The sequence below is a fragment of the Electrona antarctica genome, assembly GCF_951216825.1.
Source record: "Electrona antarctica genome assembly, chromosome: 16".
NCBI lineage: Eukaryota > Metazoa > Chordata > Actinopteri > Myctophiformes > Myctophidae > Electrona > Electrona antarctica.
Genome location: NC_136797.1, coordinates 35359470 through 35378615, shown reverse-complemented (window position 1 = coordinate 35378615; position 19146 = coordinate 35359470). Strand labels below are relative to the sequence as shown.

The following is a 19146-nucleotide window of genomic DNA, read 5'->3' as shown; positions in this document are numbered from 1 at the left end:
AAATAAACTGAGTGCTGCATGAGCAAGCCTTTCTGTATTTTATGTGCGTGTGTGCTTAGGGATAGTTCACCCTCAAAATGACTTTATTTCTATTGATTACTAACTCACCCTATGGAGACTTGAATTCATATTGTTTTGTTTTGTCGCATTCCTAAGCCAATGATTTGAGTCTTTGTGTCTCCATAGGGAACCACTGCTGGTCATCACAGGTGACAAAAGGTGACAAAAACAAAAAGAAAATCCATGAATTCTCCATGGGGTTAGTAATCGATAGAAAAATATTTTTGGGTGAACTATCCAGATTATTGTTTGTTTGTTGTGTTGATTTGTTTGTTCGATTCTCTCTCTCTCTCTCTTCAGTTCAGTTCAGTTCAGTTGAGTTCAGTCAATATAAAATATATGAAAGATAATAGCCCTACTGCAATACAGAATGTGCAAACAGAGCTTGGTAACATTGTTACAATTAAAATAGTAGGTAAACTTAAATAAATCATACAAACAGAAAAATGTGTGCTTTTGCTGTAAAAGAATCCTGACACACCCATCGAGAAGCAGGTGGAATTATCTTGTTTCTGCATTCACAGATATCTGGAGGACACAGTCTGTACTATAGGCTATGCTGGTTTATTGGTGTTCATGAATGTAATGTTTGAGAAACAGAACATTACTCAGGGTAAAAATAGCCCATCATGAAGTTAAAATAAACCGATAGGCTATAGTTGAATGAAGCATGATTATGTAGTAACTTGGATGACAAAATGTGGCATATAGTGGCTGAATAATTTATAATGGGAATTATACATGATTATGACCAGACCACAATGAGTGGAAAGGAAACAAATAATTTTGTAGCAGTTAGGCCCTAAGCCCCCGCCCACATAATAGAAATGTTGTGATAATACTTGAAAAAAGTGAACTTGGGAAAGAAATAAAGTGCTACCATGATGACACATCGGTTGTGTCTTAAACAATATAGTACTACAATGTTGTACATTTACTAACAAGGTTTTATTATTTATTATACAAGCCTACCTAACTTTAGTGTCAGCATCGTGTCATTCCTTTTATGCAACATATTCTAACTGATCACTTGTTTAATGAGTTTAAAACGAGACAAATCTCTCAACTATCTCCCTCTCATTCTTCAGTGAGTCTGTCAGTCCGTCCCACACTGTCCCTCTCAGCTGTCCTACTGTCGGTCTGTCCTATACTGTCACCCTCTCAGCCATCCCGCTGTTTGTCTCTTCTACATCGTCTCCCCCTCTGCTCTTTTAAATGAGCATGCAGACAGTGAACTCAGTCTGAGTCAGTGTAGTGTTGCAGTCGTTGCTCAAGAGTTGTCAAGCAACATTTGAGTTAAGCTGTGTTCTCTTTCTTGTACTGAAATACAGTACAATAGTACAAGGAAATAGACAAGTTAAAAGGAACAAGGAAGTTATAACAAAAAAGAAACATGTTTATGGTTATGTATGTTATATATGTAATTAATGTATGTACTGAAAATGTTTGTATGACAAAGTCGTAAATAATGTTCGATTTGTGAAACGGTATGAAAGGAGATATATCCATTGTTGCAATGAAAACAAATAACTTATGGGAATCAAATGGCCTACATGAGTACTTTAAGACGTAGTCAAAATAACTCAGACTTGTCGACTCGTAGCGCATAAATACATTTATTGAGGACGTACATGTTTTGGACAGAGCGGAGCAGTCGGGTCGTTTAAGGAAACAACATATCAACTTCTGAATTGTATTAATTTATTGTATCTTTCCTAATATTTGAATGCCATTATAGCCTACAATGTTTAATTATTGTGGAAACACGTAAGCTGCATGTTTCCAGGTATAACTAAGAACTAGTGTCTCCTAACATTCCAGAGTACACATCCATGCTGGAGCTGGATAATAAAGTCAAACATTACCTTGTTTTAAATGTCAAATGTTCATTCTTTATTGACAATCGTCAATGGGAAAAAAAACTCTTAACTAGCAGGCTATCAACTCTCTGCTACATTGTCCAGCTGAAAATATACAATTGTTGTACACCTTCCTTGTTAAACTTAATTTATACTCCACTAGGACTATGTATAAATTAGGCTTTACACCTGCCAGGGATGCACAGATTAAAGCTCACTGAACAAAGGCAAAGGTCCTTCTACAAGGCTTAACCACTCTCTTACATTTTTCAGCATCACTTGGCTTGTCATGTGATTAAATGCATTTTGGTCACCCCTGACCTTGTGTGAGGTTTATGGAACACAGAGGTATCCAATAAACTAACTATGAGACAATCCTCCTATAACTGGCAGGGATAAACAGTATAACACAGGAAGAGATTAAGGTGGAGAAAGGTGTGTGTGTGTGTCTGAATGTCTCTTGAAATAACAATTGTTATTGAGATGCCTCTGATTTGGTGACTGTAGTCTGTTTCCACAGTGCAGTAGCACTGTTCATGTGTTCTGTAGGTACGTTTGGATTCATGGTCAATTCTTACATATACCCGTACACTTACGGAACACACACACACACACTGATTCACGCTGAACTGTGCATGGGCTACTGTTATGTGTGTGTGTATGTGTTCACGGTTGGCAGCTTTGTATAAAGCGGTAAAGACATCTCTGATGTGGTTGTCTGTTGTTGAGCAGCAAGGGGTGTGTGTGTGTGTGTGTGTGTGTATGTGTGCATGCTCATGGTCGGCAGCGCTGTATGAAGCGTGGGTACAGACACACGTCTCTGATGTGGTGTCTGTTGAGTAGCCAGGTGAGGAAGCGCTCCAGGCCCAGGCCATATCCACCGTGGGGACAGGTACCGTACTTCCTCTGTGTAAAAAGACACCAAACGTACATCAGTGGTGGGGGAAAAAGGACCCCGAATGTTTTACTTTACTACTAACTAAAGTTTTCAAATAATTGTAGTGGAGTAAAAGTACAATTTGTCTCTGAGATGTAATGGAGTAGAAGTAAAAGTATTATATAATACTCAATTCAAGTAAAAGAAATACTTGTACTTAAGTGCAGTACTTAAGTAAATGTACTTAGTTATTTTCCATCACTGAACATCCTCATAAGCATAATTTAGATTGGTTTGCACGCTCACATAAAATAGTGGTTAATCAGACTAATCAAGTTAGTTTATTTTAAAAAAATCTATTCGCTTTTTCACATTGATATACAAGATGTACAAGTAAAAATACATTCTCGATTATTCCGTTATAAGTCGGCTATTGGTTCTAAATATCGGTTTCGAAATATTTTCGGGTAATTGCCCTGGCAGCCCTACGACAGAGTATGAATTGGTGCTGCACGATTCTTGCTCAAATGTGAATCTCGATTCTTTAGTCTGTAGTTGCTGAACATTACTACATTCAAAATGTGGCACGTGGAGCCAACTACTGTGGCTTCTTGACTTAAACCTCTCTTAAAGTCTCTCTATTGTAGCAAAAACATAGGAGTAAATAAAATGATTTGGACAGCCAAATTTAGAAATGAGATCGCATAGACTTGTGTCTGAATCTAGATATAGCACATATAGCTAGAAACATGCACAGCTCATGCACTGATAGATACAGTAGACAGTACCTGGTCATTGTACCAGTAGTAGGGTGTTGGGTCGATTCCTTCTCTCTTGAATCCCTCTAGAAGCTCTTCTGCATCCCAAGTACGCATGGAGCCTCCAACGATCTCACCCACATTGGGCATCAACACATCCACCTAAAACACACCAGACACGCCAATTAGATCAACACATCCACCTGAAGCACACCACAGACCAGACAGTCAGTCAGTCAGATCATCACGACTGCTGAAAAACATTTACAGACAAATCACCACATCGGCAGATAGAAATACTGATGTACACGTACCATGTTGTGTGTTCCTAGATGTGTCAATTCAGGAGATATGCACAAGCACAGCCACGCACCAATGTGACAATAATGCACCTATATTCATGTCAGTGTATGTGCTTTGTGTGTTTGCATGGATGGACATGGTGTGCCGTGCCGTTAGTTGTTAAGGACATTCACAAGCCTGTCTATTGACACCCGGGGAGACATCAAATTTGTCTTTTGGGTCTCAGGCTAAAAGGCTCTAACTAATGCTGTGACCATTCATGCGTAGCACTATCCGCAAGTTCCGCAACACTGACATGACACTGTTCATCTCTTTAGCAGGTTACCATAGCAACAATGAGTCACAACTCTCTTCACCCTCTGTTTCATGTATTTTCTCTCTCCCCCCGTTCACTATATTCTTCCTGTCTTTTTTGTTCCTTTTGTATTTCTGTCGGTGTCTAAACTCTGTCTCGTTTTGTCTGTGTGCTTTACGTTTTATTTTGTCTTCCATTTGTAAACTGTATGTAAATGTCCTTAATGTGTTTATTAATGCTTAATGTTTTGTATAAAGCACTTTGAATTGCCCTGTTGAAATGTTCTATACAAATACCCTTGCCTTGTCTTACAGTCTTTCTCTGACATCTATAGCTCTGATAGATCATACTTGTGGACTCGCGGCTTCATATCAAACGTTTACAAGGAACACGACTGTGGACTACTTTGCAATATACATTTATTATAGCTGATATTATTGTTGCTGCTTGTATGTGATTCAGCACTATAATAAAAATGAGGTGAAGATCTTTCTCCCTCTCTACTCTTGCTTCTGTCCACTTTTATCTCCTGTCTCCAAGTCTGTCTGTCTGTAGCGTGATGGCCGGAAATAGCAGATCTACAAGCCCAAAATGTGCCACTTCTGTGACACCTTGTGAGCTTGTAGATAAACTGTTTTCAGCATGCAACACTGTCATGCGACCGAGCATAAATTGCATATCGGTCTCCTTGACACTGGCCCAGAACAGCCAGGAGTGGAAACCCTTTGTTGCTGCCCTACATGCCAGCTGGTATGAAGGTTGCTGATGCCCTACATGCCAGCTGGTATGAAGGGCAGAAAGTAAGTCTCCTTTGTATTTGTCTCCCGCCCTCTCTTTTTATCCTTCTCTCCTCTCCAGCCAGGTAGAGAGGTAAGAGTTGGTACCGATTCGGTCAGGCGCCTGTAGAAAGTATAGTGAGGTAAGAGTTGGTACCGATTCGGTCAGGCGCCTGTAGAAAGTATAGTGAGGTAAGAGTTGGTACCGATTCGGTCAGGCGCCTGTAGAAAGTATAGTGAGGTAAGAGTTGGTACCGATTCGGTCAGGCGCCTGTAGAAAGTATAGTGAGGTAAGAGTTGGTACCGATTCGGTCAGGCGCCTGTAGAAAGTATAGTGAGGTAAGAGTTGGTACCGATTCGGTCAGGCGCCTGTAGAAAGTATAGTGAGGTAAGAGTTAGTACCGATTCGGTCAGGCGCCTGTAGAAAGTATAGTGAGGTAAGAGTTGGTACCGATTCGGTCAGGCGCCTGTAGAAAGTATAGTGAGGTAAGAGTTGGTACCGATTCGGTCAGGCGCCTGTCGTCAGCACAGCGCTGCATGTAGAAGGACTTGATCTCGGCGGGGAAACGGCACAGAAGGATGGTCTCATTGATGCTGTCTGTCATCAGCCTCTCTGGAGCCTCTGGGATGTCCTGAAACCAGAACACACAGTCAACTCTAGAACAGTACCTTTTCAGGCTGTGATCCCCCAAAATAATCACATTTCAACTGGGGACAACTTCACCCTGACAAGCACATGCAATGTAGGATTTTAAGCATTTCATTTAGTTTGACCCGGTTCCACAGATAAATATTGTGAAAATAGCCGATCTACAAGCTCACAGAGGCTAGTTTCACAATTTCGGCTTCTTTCTTCATTATAGAATTTGACAATTTGGCCAATGTTTGACCAGTTTATATAGTATAGTTTGATTACTTTTGATGCAGTAATGGTATTTCTTTGTTTAGGTATTAAAAAAGGTCTTAGAAGTCCTTAAATTGTCACTTCATGTCCTCTGGGGACCCCCAGTGGGTCCTGACCCACATATTGAGAACCACTGCTCTAGAACAGTGATTCTCAGCATTTCTTTTTCATCTCAAGGACCCCCAATTTGATAATGTAGTAAGCCAGGGACCACCATTTGATACAATGTTCTCTCTCTGATATCTGAGACTTGACCAAATGGAACCAAATGGACCTGTAAGCCTGTAAGGGTTCATTTGGTTACAACTGGATGACGCTAAATTTGGCAGACAAAAACCTGTGCAGAGAAGCCAATGGCTCCATCTAGTGGTGAGACATGATTGGTACTACTACAACTACTGCAGGACCTGTTTCTTAACTGTGTGCAGGTTAACAACCAAAATCAAGCAAATACCTCAATATAAATTGCATTGGAGAGAGGAGTCATTAAAGAGTATGACATGTGACATTAATAGTAGAATTAGGAATAACAATATATTTAAGATTTTATAGCGGTTCGTTTGTAGGGTGGAAATGTACCAAGAACGAGGAGATGCCACGATGGCAATGGTATTAGTACTAGTTACAGTGCTATTATTAGTGGTGTAGAAGTTATAATGTTAGTAATGTTTATAGTTATCTAACATTTTAAGCAGCTTTATTAGGCAGAGAAGAGAGAGAGACAGGAATGACATGGTGGAGACTAACAGTAATTGTAGTAGTTAGGGCTGTCATGATGACAAATTTAAGTTGACGATTAATTGTTACACAAAATAATTATGATTAATGATTTAATTGTGTTTATGGCACTAACATTGGAACATTATGAATACATACTTTAATGTCTGGCTTCATAATCACAAATTGCACAGGGCAGATACAGTATGACAAATAACTTTCTATCTAAATTACTGACACATGTATTATACTTTCAAAGATTTTTTTTAATAGCGAAAATAGCTGATCTACAAGGTTACAGCACAAGCTTGAAGATCAGCTATTTCTGCTATTTTTGGAAAATGTTTGAAAATGTTTCTACATGGAAATGACGATTCTGCCAAATGATTGCGCTTATCTCAAATAATTGCGATTAGGTGATTATGTAATAATTGTGACAGGCCAATAGTATTTAGTGGTACATTACAATTTATTTTAATGACATTGGGCTGTGGAAAAACTTCACTGAGGACATTCTTAAAAAACATAGCTCGGAAAATAATCGTACAACTTTAATACTGGTCTGATCGTGAACTAAATGAATTGTCCTTACCTCTCCAAACTCGTAGTATGTGCCGTCATCCTTTTTGACGTCATGTTCTTTAAGCCAATCAATGGCTTCAGTGTATTGCATCCTCTTAAAGGGTCTCTTGGGGGGCTTGAAGTCCTGAAATATAGATTATTACTATTATTAATATCATTGATTGACGAAAAGAGAATGTGTCAGGGGAACGCAATGTTGAAGAGCACAGTTGAAGTTGTACAATAGGGGCGCACATTATATATTTAATTGTCCTAGTGCTCACTGGCAGGTGAGCCGGTAGGATACAACAGCAGCGACAACAAAGAAACGTGTGTAGGCAAGAATTAATTGTCTTTCCAAGAATGAATTGGCATAACAACTAAATTGTGGGAGGTAAAGGGTGGTAATTGCTAATCAAAATTTAGTTAAAAAAAAAAGATTTGTAATCAAGTCTAATGTAAAAAATGTTGGAGATTCAAACCCCCTAGTGTACAAGGTTTGGACAGTGTGTGTGTACATACTTTGTTCAGATCATAGAGCAGGGAGGCAGCAGGGGACTTGAGCACACGGTCGACCACATCACACACCAGGTCCTCCAGTCTGGTCAGCAGGTCCTCAAACGTCATGAAGGGACATTCAGCCTCAACGTGGGTGTACCTGAGAGAGACGGACAGACAGAGAAAGAGAGACAGTTAACAATTTTTAATTTACATCGTCTACATATTTTACAACTTTCAAAGTTTCAACATGGCGTCCCTATTTTGGGCATAGACAAAACATTGGGATCGGACCCAAAAATGTATCATCGGGAAGATGCTTCTATCATCATCACCTCCTCTGAACACTCTTTTCTGCCCAACTGAATTCTATAGAGTTAGTGTCGAAGTGTCATTGAGCAAGACGCTGAACCTCTAATTGCTCCCGATGTGCAGGTTGGTGCCTTGCATGGTTTCCTCCACCATTGGTGTATGAATGGGTGAATGTAATGGCTTAGATAAAGGCACTATATAAATGTACCATTTACTCAACTTACTCAGCTAGATGTCTGCGCGTGCGGGACTGCTCAGCGCGGTATGACTGGGAGATGCAGAATGTGTCTCCCAGCGCAGGGATGCAGGTCTCCAGGTAGAGCTGGGAGGACTGGGTCAGGTACGCCTGCTCTCCAAAGTAGTTGAAGTTGAACAGAGTGGAGCCGCCTTCCACTTGGGTCTGGACCATGGTGGGAGGGGTGATCTAGAGAGGGGGGCGGGGGTAAGGAAACTAGGAGTTAGAGACCACCAGACCATTTGTAAAACCAAAAATGAAATGTTTTGTCATAATATCGTAACACACTGGAGAAATGAGGGAAGGGTCCACGGTTAGCCATTTATTTAAAAATATATTTATAGGCTTATTGGTTAATTTGCATAATAAATACATGTATGTTCTGCATAAAATGCAATTCTGCAGCAGGAGGTCTAGATCAGAGACAGTCAGAGAGTGAAGGAAAGGGATGCACCGAATGGTAAATTCTTGGTCGAAACCTAATACTGAATATAGGAAACAGCTGGCCGAAAACCGAATAGCCGAATATGATTACTATTTTATATATAAAATATGTTGTTCGTGGAACGACATATTTTCAGATGGGGGTCGCGGCCAAATACAGATATTCTGTGGGTCCTTGACATGAAATAGTTTTAGAACCACTGCTATAGTTTTCAGAAAACTCTCATGATTTAGAACTTAGAAGACATTTGTAGAATCTGGTCTCAGGTCTTAAAGAGTTAAGCAAAACATGGGAGTACTTTTCCCCCACCCAGCGCGGGTTCCTCACCTCACAGTATCCGTGGCTGAAGAAGTGGTCCCTGAAGCACTGTGTGACGGTGGAGCGCACCCTGAGGATCTTGGACAGGCTCTCTCCTCGGATCATCATGTGCCGGTTGTTCAGCTGCACGTCCACGTCAGACTCCTCGTTGACCAGGTTGTCTGCGCCGCCTGCCGGGGCTAAGCCAATCAGCTCCCAGAAGTCACAGTTCAGCTCGTGGCCGCCGGGGGCCTATTGGGAGGACAGGGGCGGCAAGACGTACGTGAGCGTCGTATTTCTCATGGAGGATACGCCTGAACTATTGCCGCTGTCGGGCAGAATCCTTGTACTGCATCTCCACATTTTTCCATGTTCTTTTAATTTGTTTTCAAGCAAAAGTAGTGAAAATAGCTGATTTTAGAACAAGTTAATATTAGCAGATCTACAGGCTCACAATGCTCACTTGCATGATTCTGCACTTATGCAAAAAAAGATTACCTGTCCATTATCCACTAGCGGAAGTCATTTTTAACCAATCTTTTATCAGATGGTTTATCGTTTAGTGCTGGTGCTTATCTTATGTACATGTACCTGTTTGCCCTCTGGTACGGGTTCTACCGTTCCATACAGAGCCACTGTGCTCTCTGTGGACAGCACCAAGGCATCATAACACTGACACTGAAACACAGCAAGGAGGAACAATCTTGTTATATACTAATACAGTAACAATCTATAACAGTCATTGATCCATTTGTTCTCGTGACACATAAGGAAGTAATGCAAATGAGCACCCAACAGCTGAGGCAAAGGGGGGTCAGAACAAGTCAGAATTACAACCCCTGTTGTAGACTAGAGGCAACACAGGGAGTAACACATAATGACAATGATATATAATGATAATATATTTCAACGTATAGAGACTCACAATATAAATATGACCACATAACAATTGGGAAATTATATGCATCAATGTTTATTTTATATATTGTATTCCAATTAAGATGGTGGTTAGGTCACATGAATGAAGTAGTTACAGCTCTAATCTTTAGCTAATAAATAAACAAATTCAAATCAATTAGTTTAATTAATAAAGGATGGAAATACCAGGTTGTCATTCAGAACACACTGGAGGTAACCAGAGCCATCTCTCAGTATGATGAACAGCAGGTTCTTTCCTGAGAAGAAAGAGAGGGTTGATATTCAGTGAGGAAGACACAATACATCCGTCCACATGTTCAAGTTCAACCTGATGTAATATTTCACTGCACGTACTTGTAGGTACTACATTTATGCAATAGAATATAACACAAAAGGGGGGAGTCTTATCATTTTACCTTGTTTCCTCAGTCGATGAACCCATCCAAAAACCTTCACTCTCTGACCTCTCATGGATTCCATGCCACTAATCTTCACCTGGATAAACAATGTTAAGAAATAAAACATATGTAAGAAATGTGCAGACTAAATCATCATTCAATATTTAACAATTAGACAGACATGCATGCATGCAGTTTGACAACGACACAGGCAGACACGTCACAAAGATGGTCATGTGAAGCAGGCCTCTCTTGGCCTGTGCTGTGTCCACGTTTCATACAGTCACTAATTACGCAGAAAGATTAGATGGAGCCATACCAAGGTAACCAAATGGACCCTTACAAATGTAACCAGATGGTTGGTTCCATTTGTACGCAGAGTTACAGCCCCATAGTGTCCATTTGGTTCCCAACTACATTCATCATTTTGCTGGGGACCCCTGGAACCCCCTCAAGGACCTCTGGGGGTCCAGGGACGCCACTGCTCTATTAGTCAGTCACTAACGGACAACCATGAAAAGAGACAGGCAAAGTGGCAAACGCAGACAAAGACCAACACCAAGTTCATCAACAGACCGTTTTTGGTTCAGGCAGGCTAGAATCCATCTCAACAATGATTTTCTTGGCGTCTTCCAAGTTCTTTTCTCTCTTATCCATGTCGTCGGCCTGTGGGTCACACAAATATCACTTTATATGCCGTTTTGTAATATTATTATTATTAATATTGTTTGTTATTTAACCACATGAGCCCTACCATCTGTATTCTGGGCATGTGATAATAGGCGAACAATGTATCACATTGCAACATGTTGAGATCTTGTACATCAGCGATTTTTGGCAAAGATATTCAGTGCATCATCATTTTTCGCCGATTATGACGTGCCCAAAATAGGGATGTTAGGGTTCATGAGGTTAAGCCTGTAGGCTAGAGCTTTGTCACACAACATTATTATACCCCTAACCCAAAAAAAAGCCTATTATACAGACTTTGAGCAGTTGCATGATGCCTGCTTACTGACATACAGCAGGGGTTCTCAACGTTTTTGGCCGGGGACCCCCGGAAATGCTTTGGCAATGTCTCGGGACCCCCGCCCCACCCCCTCCCGACCCCCAATATAAATTGACTACAATAACCTTAAACCATTTTGGGCGGGAACCCCTTTTGGTGTTTTAAGCAGTTATAATTTAGCTATTGAAAAATAGCAGATCTACAAGCTCATAGCGCGCCACCGAGTGGCGCGCTACGAGCTTGTAGGTCTGCTATTTTTGAAAAACCGTGAAAATAAACATTTTTTGAAAATAATTTGGGGACCCCCTAAAATAATTTGGCGACCCCCCCGAGGGGTCGCGACCCACGGGTTGAGAACCCATGACATACATTACCTCCTTCTTGTCTTTGGCACCAGTTTTCTGCTGCTCACGGTTGAAGGCTTTCTTGACGTTCTTCATCTGGGTCTTGGAAATAACTGCCCAGCGCTGCAGGGATTGGAGGGAAGGAAGAGAAATTGAACACTTGATCAACACAAGAAACTTGCAGGTAGGGCGGAATCCTAAAGTATTTGTATTGTAAAGTTATTTGAAAATAGCTAAAATAGTACATAAAATAGACATGGCCGATTAATAATTAGTTTCTCCTTACCTCTCCTTCCTTCTGCGAGTCCACATAGATAGTTGGGAAAGGCTCCTTCCCAACAAACAACAGAGCCTGTGGAAATAAAAGTTAAGTGAAAATGGGATCAAGTCATTAACATTTGTAAAATGTGAGAAGTACATGGGTCAGACACATACTCGCTAAGAATGAAGAGGCAAAGAATTAAATTCAAAATAAGACACAAGCACGGTTAGGCCATCCCAGCCTAACCGTGATCTTAACAAAACCAAACCCATGCCTAAACATCTTCCTTTTTTCTTGAGGGGCGATAGCCCCTACTATGTCCAGCTTTTGGTGTGTGTAACCCAAATTTTGTGCTAACAAACATTAAATGCCATTGACAATGAATGGACAATTTTGCGTGTTTGTGTAACTCTAACATTGCGTAACACGAACATTGATGACGAAGGTGAGGACGCGAATTGTGATTGGTTCCAGCCATAAACTCTTTCCAATGAGTTGTTGTATGATGATGTACGTACTACGATTATAAGAGCGCCCCTCACTTCACGCAGTGGGATTTATTTTATATTTTACACAATTTAGAGTAGCCAATAATTTTTTGCCCTTTGTTCTCCAAATTTAGCCATCATGCCAATCAAGTCCTCCCCATGCATTTCTGTGTTGCCACTGCTGTTGTACCCTTCTGGCTCACCTGCCAGTGAGGAGCCCCCACTGGGAGGACGTAGCGCCTCCGTTCTACTCCTCCAGCTTAGAACTTCCTGCCGACAGGCACTGCCCCAGCCAATAGGAGTATGAGCAGCAACAAAGATAACCCTCGCTTGAGTCTCTGCTCGGCTTCCCTCCCCCAAACACGGTCAATTGTGTTCGACACTCGGTCAAAGCAGATGCACTGCGGTGGATTCGAAACCCTAGACTCCGCTGTAGTTGACACTGTCTGACAGGTAATATACCCCAGCGCCACCCTATCACTAAACATCTCTAACCTAATCCCTAAATACAACCTTATATAACCTTACAACTAAACATAACCATGTGAACAGGGGAACAGGGGTTGTACATTTAACCATGTCTATTTACTTTGTCCCATAATAATCAAGCAAAAATGAGTCACTACATTCAGAGAGGTCTTGAAGGGCTTCTGCTCGCTTCCGTCTCCATCCTGATCACTGCCCTCTTTGTCTGATACATACAGCTCCCCTGTAGAAACACAATAAAGCCAAATACAGATTAGATCTATTATTTTCTTAGCGATTATTCTATAATCTATTACCTTTTTCAATTAATGTCATAATCGATAACTAAGCCGTTTTATTTTTTTTATTCTGTATAATCAACACATTTTATGCCCAAAATAGGGATTGATTATTTTAATATCTACATTCTGATTATAGATTTTTTTTTTAACACAATAGATTCAATTAATTTGCACACCAACACAGATCCTTTCATTACCACACAAAATACATGACAGAATACATGACAGGTGGGTTCATGGCATTCATCTCGGTTAAACACAGAATGAATAGTTTCCCCAACACATCGTTGGAAAGAGCATGTTACAGATGACATTTTACAGGCGTTATAGGCTACCACTTCCCTGTTCCAGTTGTTTAATTGGCTTGACAGTAGATTTGAACCGGAAACATATGACACCTTCATATGGAAACACATAACCTTCATAAACCCTGTAAAACCCCGGAAAGCAAGCTGACTACGAGCTTGTAGATCTGCAGTGAAGCTAAAACTGGAGTAATATGTTCGCTCATCTTAGTTTTAGTTAAAACTCTGGCTGCCGCATTTTGGACAAGTTGTAATCTGTCAGTTGTTTTCTTTGACTGTAGGTATGTCTAAGTTAGACAGATCATGTTAGATGTTTAGTTAGACAATCTAACTAAACTAAACACATGCAACCGGGGGTGCCAGAGGGGGCCTGGCACCCTCAGTTGCAAATTGTTGTATGTACATATTCTATATTGTTTTACTATATAAAAATGAGATGTGCGTCCATTCTTTCAATTCATTCAGAATTTGAATCCGTCTCTGCTTGAGGATGTGTGAGGTCTGCTGGACTTTTGATTTAAAAGTAGCCTACCGGTATACTGTGATTGGATTGCTGTGATGTAATGCGGATTATGGATGTATCGTGTACTTGTGATTGTTTATAGGATGTTGTGTACTGTTTTTGTCTGCCTTTTATTTTTCAACTTTTATTGATCCTGTATTTAAGGTTTGTTTGTCTTGTTTTCTGTTGTCCCTGTGAAAATTCAATGTGTTCATTCTTGTACGTTATACTTGTGGGGTTTGTTAAGAGAAGCTGTTAATGCCACCATTTATTATTTTTCAACTCCAGTATTTCAATAATGCTTCTGTGAAAAAACCAATAAAGTTATAAAAAATATATTAAAAAAAAGAAAAATGAGATGTGCCTCCTCGCCATTTTCAACTGCCCCCTCAGTCATTTCATGCATAGAGCCGATTATTCTGTTTACCCTGTAAAGGTCTCCACACACCGGGCGCGAATCGGATGCGAATTCGGATCTTTAGCAGCGTTTCTCCATCGGTTTTCCGAAAAACGTGGCCGGTGTACAACCACCTTTACGGTTTGGAAAAAAGTTATATCGTTATCGGTTTTCAAATTACTGTTGCTTTGATTTAAACTGCATGAGCATGTGTGTGTGAGCGTGTGTGGAGTTATGATGCCCTGAACCAGTATGGATAAAAATGTGATTTTGAAGTGTCCTCCTTATGCTGTAGAGACAAGGGACATTAATGATCAACTTGACTCATCTTCAGTCATTTTCCCTCCCTCGTCATGACTCTGATGATGTTGTCAGATTCCCGTAAGTGGAAGGAGTGGGGGGTAGTTAGTTTCATTTAGAGAACCGAAACTGACCTACGGCTTGGATGCAATGCATAATGCATTCATTTCAAGATCCTCTATAGTCCATGGGCCAGACCAGAAGTCTATTTGCTACCATTTTGTTTGTTGGGTCCATATAAGTACTTTGAGACATGATAGCATTTTCAAATGAGTAGCTTTAATACTTTTGTGGGACAATCATTGTTTCCCCATTAACTCCCATTATATGCAGAGTAGGATTTTGTGCAGTTTACTGTAAATGTTACAATTAAGTTTATTCACACTTATAATTATACACACACACAAATGCTATGACATATAAAAGTATGTTATCAAAGTATATAAACATGTAGGCCTATAGTAATAAATTAGCATAATTGGCTAAATATTCCCCAACACAAGAAATTACTATAACTTTGCTTTACTTGACTTAGAAAGGTGAGTCTATGTTTGTGATGTATAGAAATTCATCTGTTACCATGGTGCAATCATGCCACCTTTTTAATTTGCATAATTTGCAAAAGTCGAAATAAGGACATTTCTACATTTTTCACATTTAGTCAATAATTATCTTAGTCTCTCTTAGACTCTGAGTCTATACATTTCCTGGAATTCGTATCTTGCCATGACTAAATTATTCAACCTTTTGTCATTTAGCATATTTGCATAAATTATGAAATAATTAGGCTGAAACCCATAAATAGCTATTATGTTTTGCTTTACATTTATTGAGAAGGATCTTACAGTCTAAAGTCTGTTTTGATGTCCATACAATAATGTCTTGTCATAATTAAGTTAAATGTAACCTTGATGACTTTAATCCTGGGGCAAGCCTTGGTTTGGCTACTTTCAATAATAATAATAATGAATTGCATTTTATAGCGCTTTTCCAAGTGCTCAAAGTGCTTTACAATGGTTAATTCATTCATACATTGGGAGCGGCGAACAGTTGATGCCAGCATCCTCACTTCCCACATTCACACACCAATGGTGGCGAGCTCACACCGACCAACTCATTGGAGGCAATGTAGGGTTCAGTGTCTTGCCCAAGGACACTTCGGCATGTGGACAGGAGGAGCTGGGATTCGAACCGCCGACCCAGGGATCATTGGACGACCTGCTCTACCTCCTGAGCCACAGCCGCCCGCGTCTTCAAGATATCAAAATATCCACCGCGGGGTCTGAGACCAGAGCCATTGAGTAATGGTTGAGACGAAGCAGTGAAAGGTCCTGAAAGATGCATAACGTCAGTCTTACCCAATACCCAATCTTTCTGTTTTATGAACACATGGCTGCTGTACTTTATACCTCATACTAAGCATTTAAAGTATGAGGTATAAAGTACGGCAGCCTTTTTGGAATGTTGGAATGTTGGAGCAGCCATAAACTAAATTCGATGTTCTGGGCATCTTTGTAATGATAGTGTTAGTAAAAACCAGGTAAAAGAGTAACGTTTGAGGCAGACTAACATCAGTCACTCTACCGTTCACTGTAGTTGAAGAGGTGCGCCTGGTGAGGGTTTAAACCACGCAGCTATGTCGAGTCCGCCTACAGGAAATACGTAAGCTGCGACCATGAGACCCGTTTCTGAATTTGTCTATAGCCGTCTCCATACATGGAGAAGACTGGATCATCACCTATATCTGCATATATGGAGCTTCAAAACTGGAGCTGACCTGTTCTGACATTCCATATGTTGATCCTTCCCTACCCGTCCTTCCTCTTCGATGTCTCCCTTTTGACCGATACCTGTCCAAGTGTCCATTCAAACTCTAGACGGGCCTGCCGCAAAGTTCTCAACAGGCCTGAAAATTAAGGCGCTCCATATATGGCCAGTACAGAATTTATTCCATATGTTGATCTGACCCCCCATGCCCAGCAATCTGAAATTCATAGTCATTTGGGCTCCTAACTGATATGACATATGACATCTCTTATTCTTATAGCTATGCTGATTTTAGACTGGATGCGGGGGCCACCAGCACAAATGGCTGTGCTGGAACTTATGGCCTGCAAGTGTGTAGGGACCTGCAAGCTTTCAGACTGCTCCTGCCTTGCCAACAAATTAAAGTGCACAGAAATGTGCAAGCTACAAACCTGTAGCAATCAGAAGGAAGAGGAAGATGAAATTAAACTGATTGATTATGTGATAATGATGAAGATGATGAATACTGAATAATTGATATGACAGTGATGGTTATGATGATGTTCATTGATTAAATTGAGTGAAAGACAGATAATTCTTAATTTTTCCCTCTGTATGACATGTTTTATTCAAAAAACAGTTAGGCGATTTTTCATTCTGTGAATCTATGGTTGGTGTCTTTGAAGGCTGATAACTGCAACTAAGCTACCACTTAGGAACTGCTATCATGTTGAAATATTATCTAGGGATATAGACCTTTTCAAAAAAACATGATAGCATTTGCCACCTTGAATGTCCCTCACTAGTGAAAATTCTGGTCTGGGCCCATGGACTACTAGTGATAGTCTTAAAGTATCTCCCACCCCCCCAACTTGGCTCACATCACTTAAAAATACTGTCAAATCAACAGCAAATGTAGCCCTGGTCCAGTGCTTACAGCGAGTCTCTCACTGGACCAGGGCTACAGCAAATGTAGCCCTGGTCCAGTGCTTATAGAGAGTCTCTCACTGGACCAGGGCTACAGCAAATGCAGCATCAATAAGCTACCTCACAACCTTGTTGCCACTGCTGACAATGACAACTACAAAGTAAAGTAAAATCCAGTGTTCTTTATTCAACTCTTGATTACTGTACACACGTCACCAAATATTTGAACACGTTTAACAAGTCCAGGTTTACTGCAGAATGAATAAAGAGTTGTAACCATAAACGCCCATTTAGGTTCAACAGTAGCCGCGTGCTACTATGTGAAGTTAACAGTTATACCGGAATTGGTGACCTATTGACTACGGCGACCCCACAGGGCGCCTTTATATCGTCGACAGTCGTGCTTCAAATGAACAATAAATAACAAACGTTTTTTCTGGACTGCATCTGAAATGATTGATTCATTGTGTGTCTTGAACAACAACCTCAATGTCATCCGAAAATCTTAACAGCGACGCGAGTGGTCACAAAATTAGACGAGTCACCGATTAAGGCGTAACACTTTAGCGTTAGCCACCCGGACTGATGCAATACTGACGTGCACACAATCACACACCTGACCAGTTCAATACACATCCCTCTCCTCCTGTCTTACCCACTGCCAGCTGTTCCGCACCTTTTGTTATGCCTTCTGCCATGACTGGCCAAAGAACACTCCAACAAATAACCAAAGGAAACCGAATTAATTGCGTTTAAAACGATGAATGAATGACAACTGTCACTGCCAAGCCAGCCTGCTCCTTCCTTCATGCGAGTTCTGAGTTTTACGTCAGCTTCCGTGCTAACGCCGCGTCACCACCAGGGCTGGAACAGAGGCTCTGGGCTGGAAAAGCCTGGGTTCTATCTATCAGAGCCTTAGAAATAGTCTATGGGTTCTATTCACTGCACAGAGCTGAGATCCGGTATAGAGCCCGCCTACTATGTCCTGTAGTGTAATTGGCATGTAGGCCTACACATGCATGGACGCACGCAGACCGTTTCCGTAGCCGCTCTAGACCGGATCTGCAACGTGCTGCCCAGGATTTCTTAGGCTTTGAAATATCTCGATTTTCCAGATATAAAGCTGCAAACATTGATTGATTGATTGAAAATGTTATTAACAGTTTGCAGAATTACAGTACATTTCAAGCACAAACTCAATACAAAGGCTGTTAACTGTGAGTGGACGACCCAATTAAGCATTACACTTGTTTACAACAGGGTCCACCATGTTCAATTCATCAAAACATTTAGAGACGTACAAATAGACACTTCTATATAGACAAAGAACAGAACAGGAATTCATCATAATGGAGGTAAAAAGGGAAAAGAAACATATACAGTGAGGGGAAGGGGGGGGGGGCAAGCTGTGTGTACTGACAAGGCCTCTTTATATCTACTTTCTACTTGAAATGTGCAGCAAAGTTCACAAGAAAAACTATACTGTATACTTCTAATAGGCTACTGTCTTTACTGAGCTGAAGTGAAACATGCACTCCGAGTCCACATAATATGTGGAGGGCCCAGCTTGGGACAGCCTATATAAACTTGACCTTGATATATCTTAAACATTGCTTTTCATGGTCTCTCTTTGTGTTGCAGCCCCTGCTTGCCTATCACAATGATTTTGTCTGTATGGGGAATATACACTGATACACACCGCTTTGTGTCTGTGTCTGTCTGAGGAATTTAAAACCGGTGTCAAAAACAAATGCAAAGCTAACTCTAAACTAAAGTTAGAGATATTAGCACCTGAGCAAGAACCTGAGCATAGCAGCACGATCATGTGAATTCATAAGTCTGGAGGAACTGCAGGACTGTGGGTTTTTGCATTCACAAAAATATTA

At 40.7% G+C, this 19146-nt stretch overlaps 1 protein-coding gene across 2 annotated transcripts; it reads right to left on the bottom strand.

The window, feature by feature from the left end:
• Positions 1–1660: 1660 nt before the first annotated feature.
• Positions 1661–18154, bottom strand: LOC306939863 (asparagine--tRNA ligase, cytoplasmic-like). 2 transcript variants are annotated; one of them, XM_079524625.1, is made up of 15 exons: positions 17937–18154; positions 12943–13025; positions 11853–11918; positions 11597–11689; positions 10790–10879; positions 10232–10310; positions 10002–10072; positions 9489–9575; positions 8928–9149; positions 8145–8344; positions 7633–7768; positions 7142–7255; positions 5429–5560; positions 3585–3716; positions 1661–2825 (listed from the first exon to the last, which is right to left on the bottom strand). In XM_079524625.1, the coding sequence occupies exons 1-15, from the start codon at positions 17956–17958 to the stop codon at positions 2694–2696; spliced, it is 1659 nt and encodes a 552-aa protein (XP_079380751.1). In that variant the 5' UTR covers positions 17959–18154; the 3' UTR covers positions 1661–2693. The 2 variants fall into 2 exon arrangements, with proteins under 2 accessions (XP_079380751.1, XP_079380750.1); XM_079524624.1 differs by having other exon boundaries at positions 17916–18153.
• Positions 18155–19146: the final 992 nt, after the last annotated feature.

What these genes read in the sequence shown, in the direction of transcription:
- LOC306939863 (XM_079524624.1), bottom strand. Translation starts at nt 17,958, where the DNA reads ATGGCAGAAGGCATAACAAAAGGTGCGGAACAGCTGGCAGTGG. An exon ending in TGCTCTATGATCTGAACAAA is followed by an intron (nt 7,256 to 7,632) that starts GTATGTACACAC and finishes TCTATATTTCAG; the next exon opens with GACTTCAAGCCCCCCAAGAG. An exon ending in CATACTACGAGTTTGGAGAG is followed by an intron (nt 5,561 to 7,141) that starts GTAAGGACAATT and finishes TTCTGGTTTCAG; the next exon opens with GACATCCCAGAGGCTCCAGA.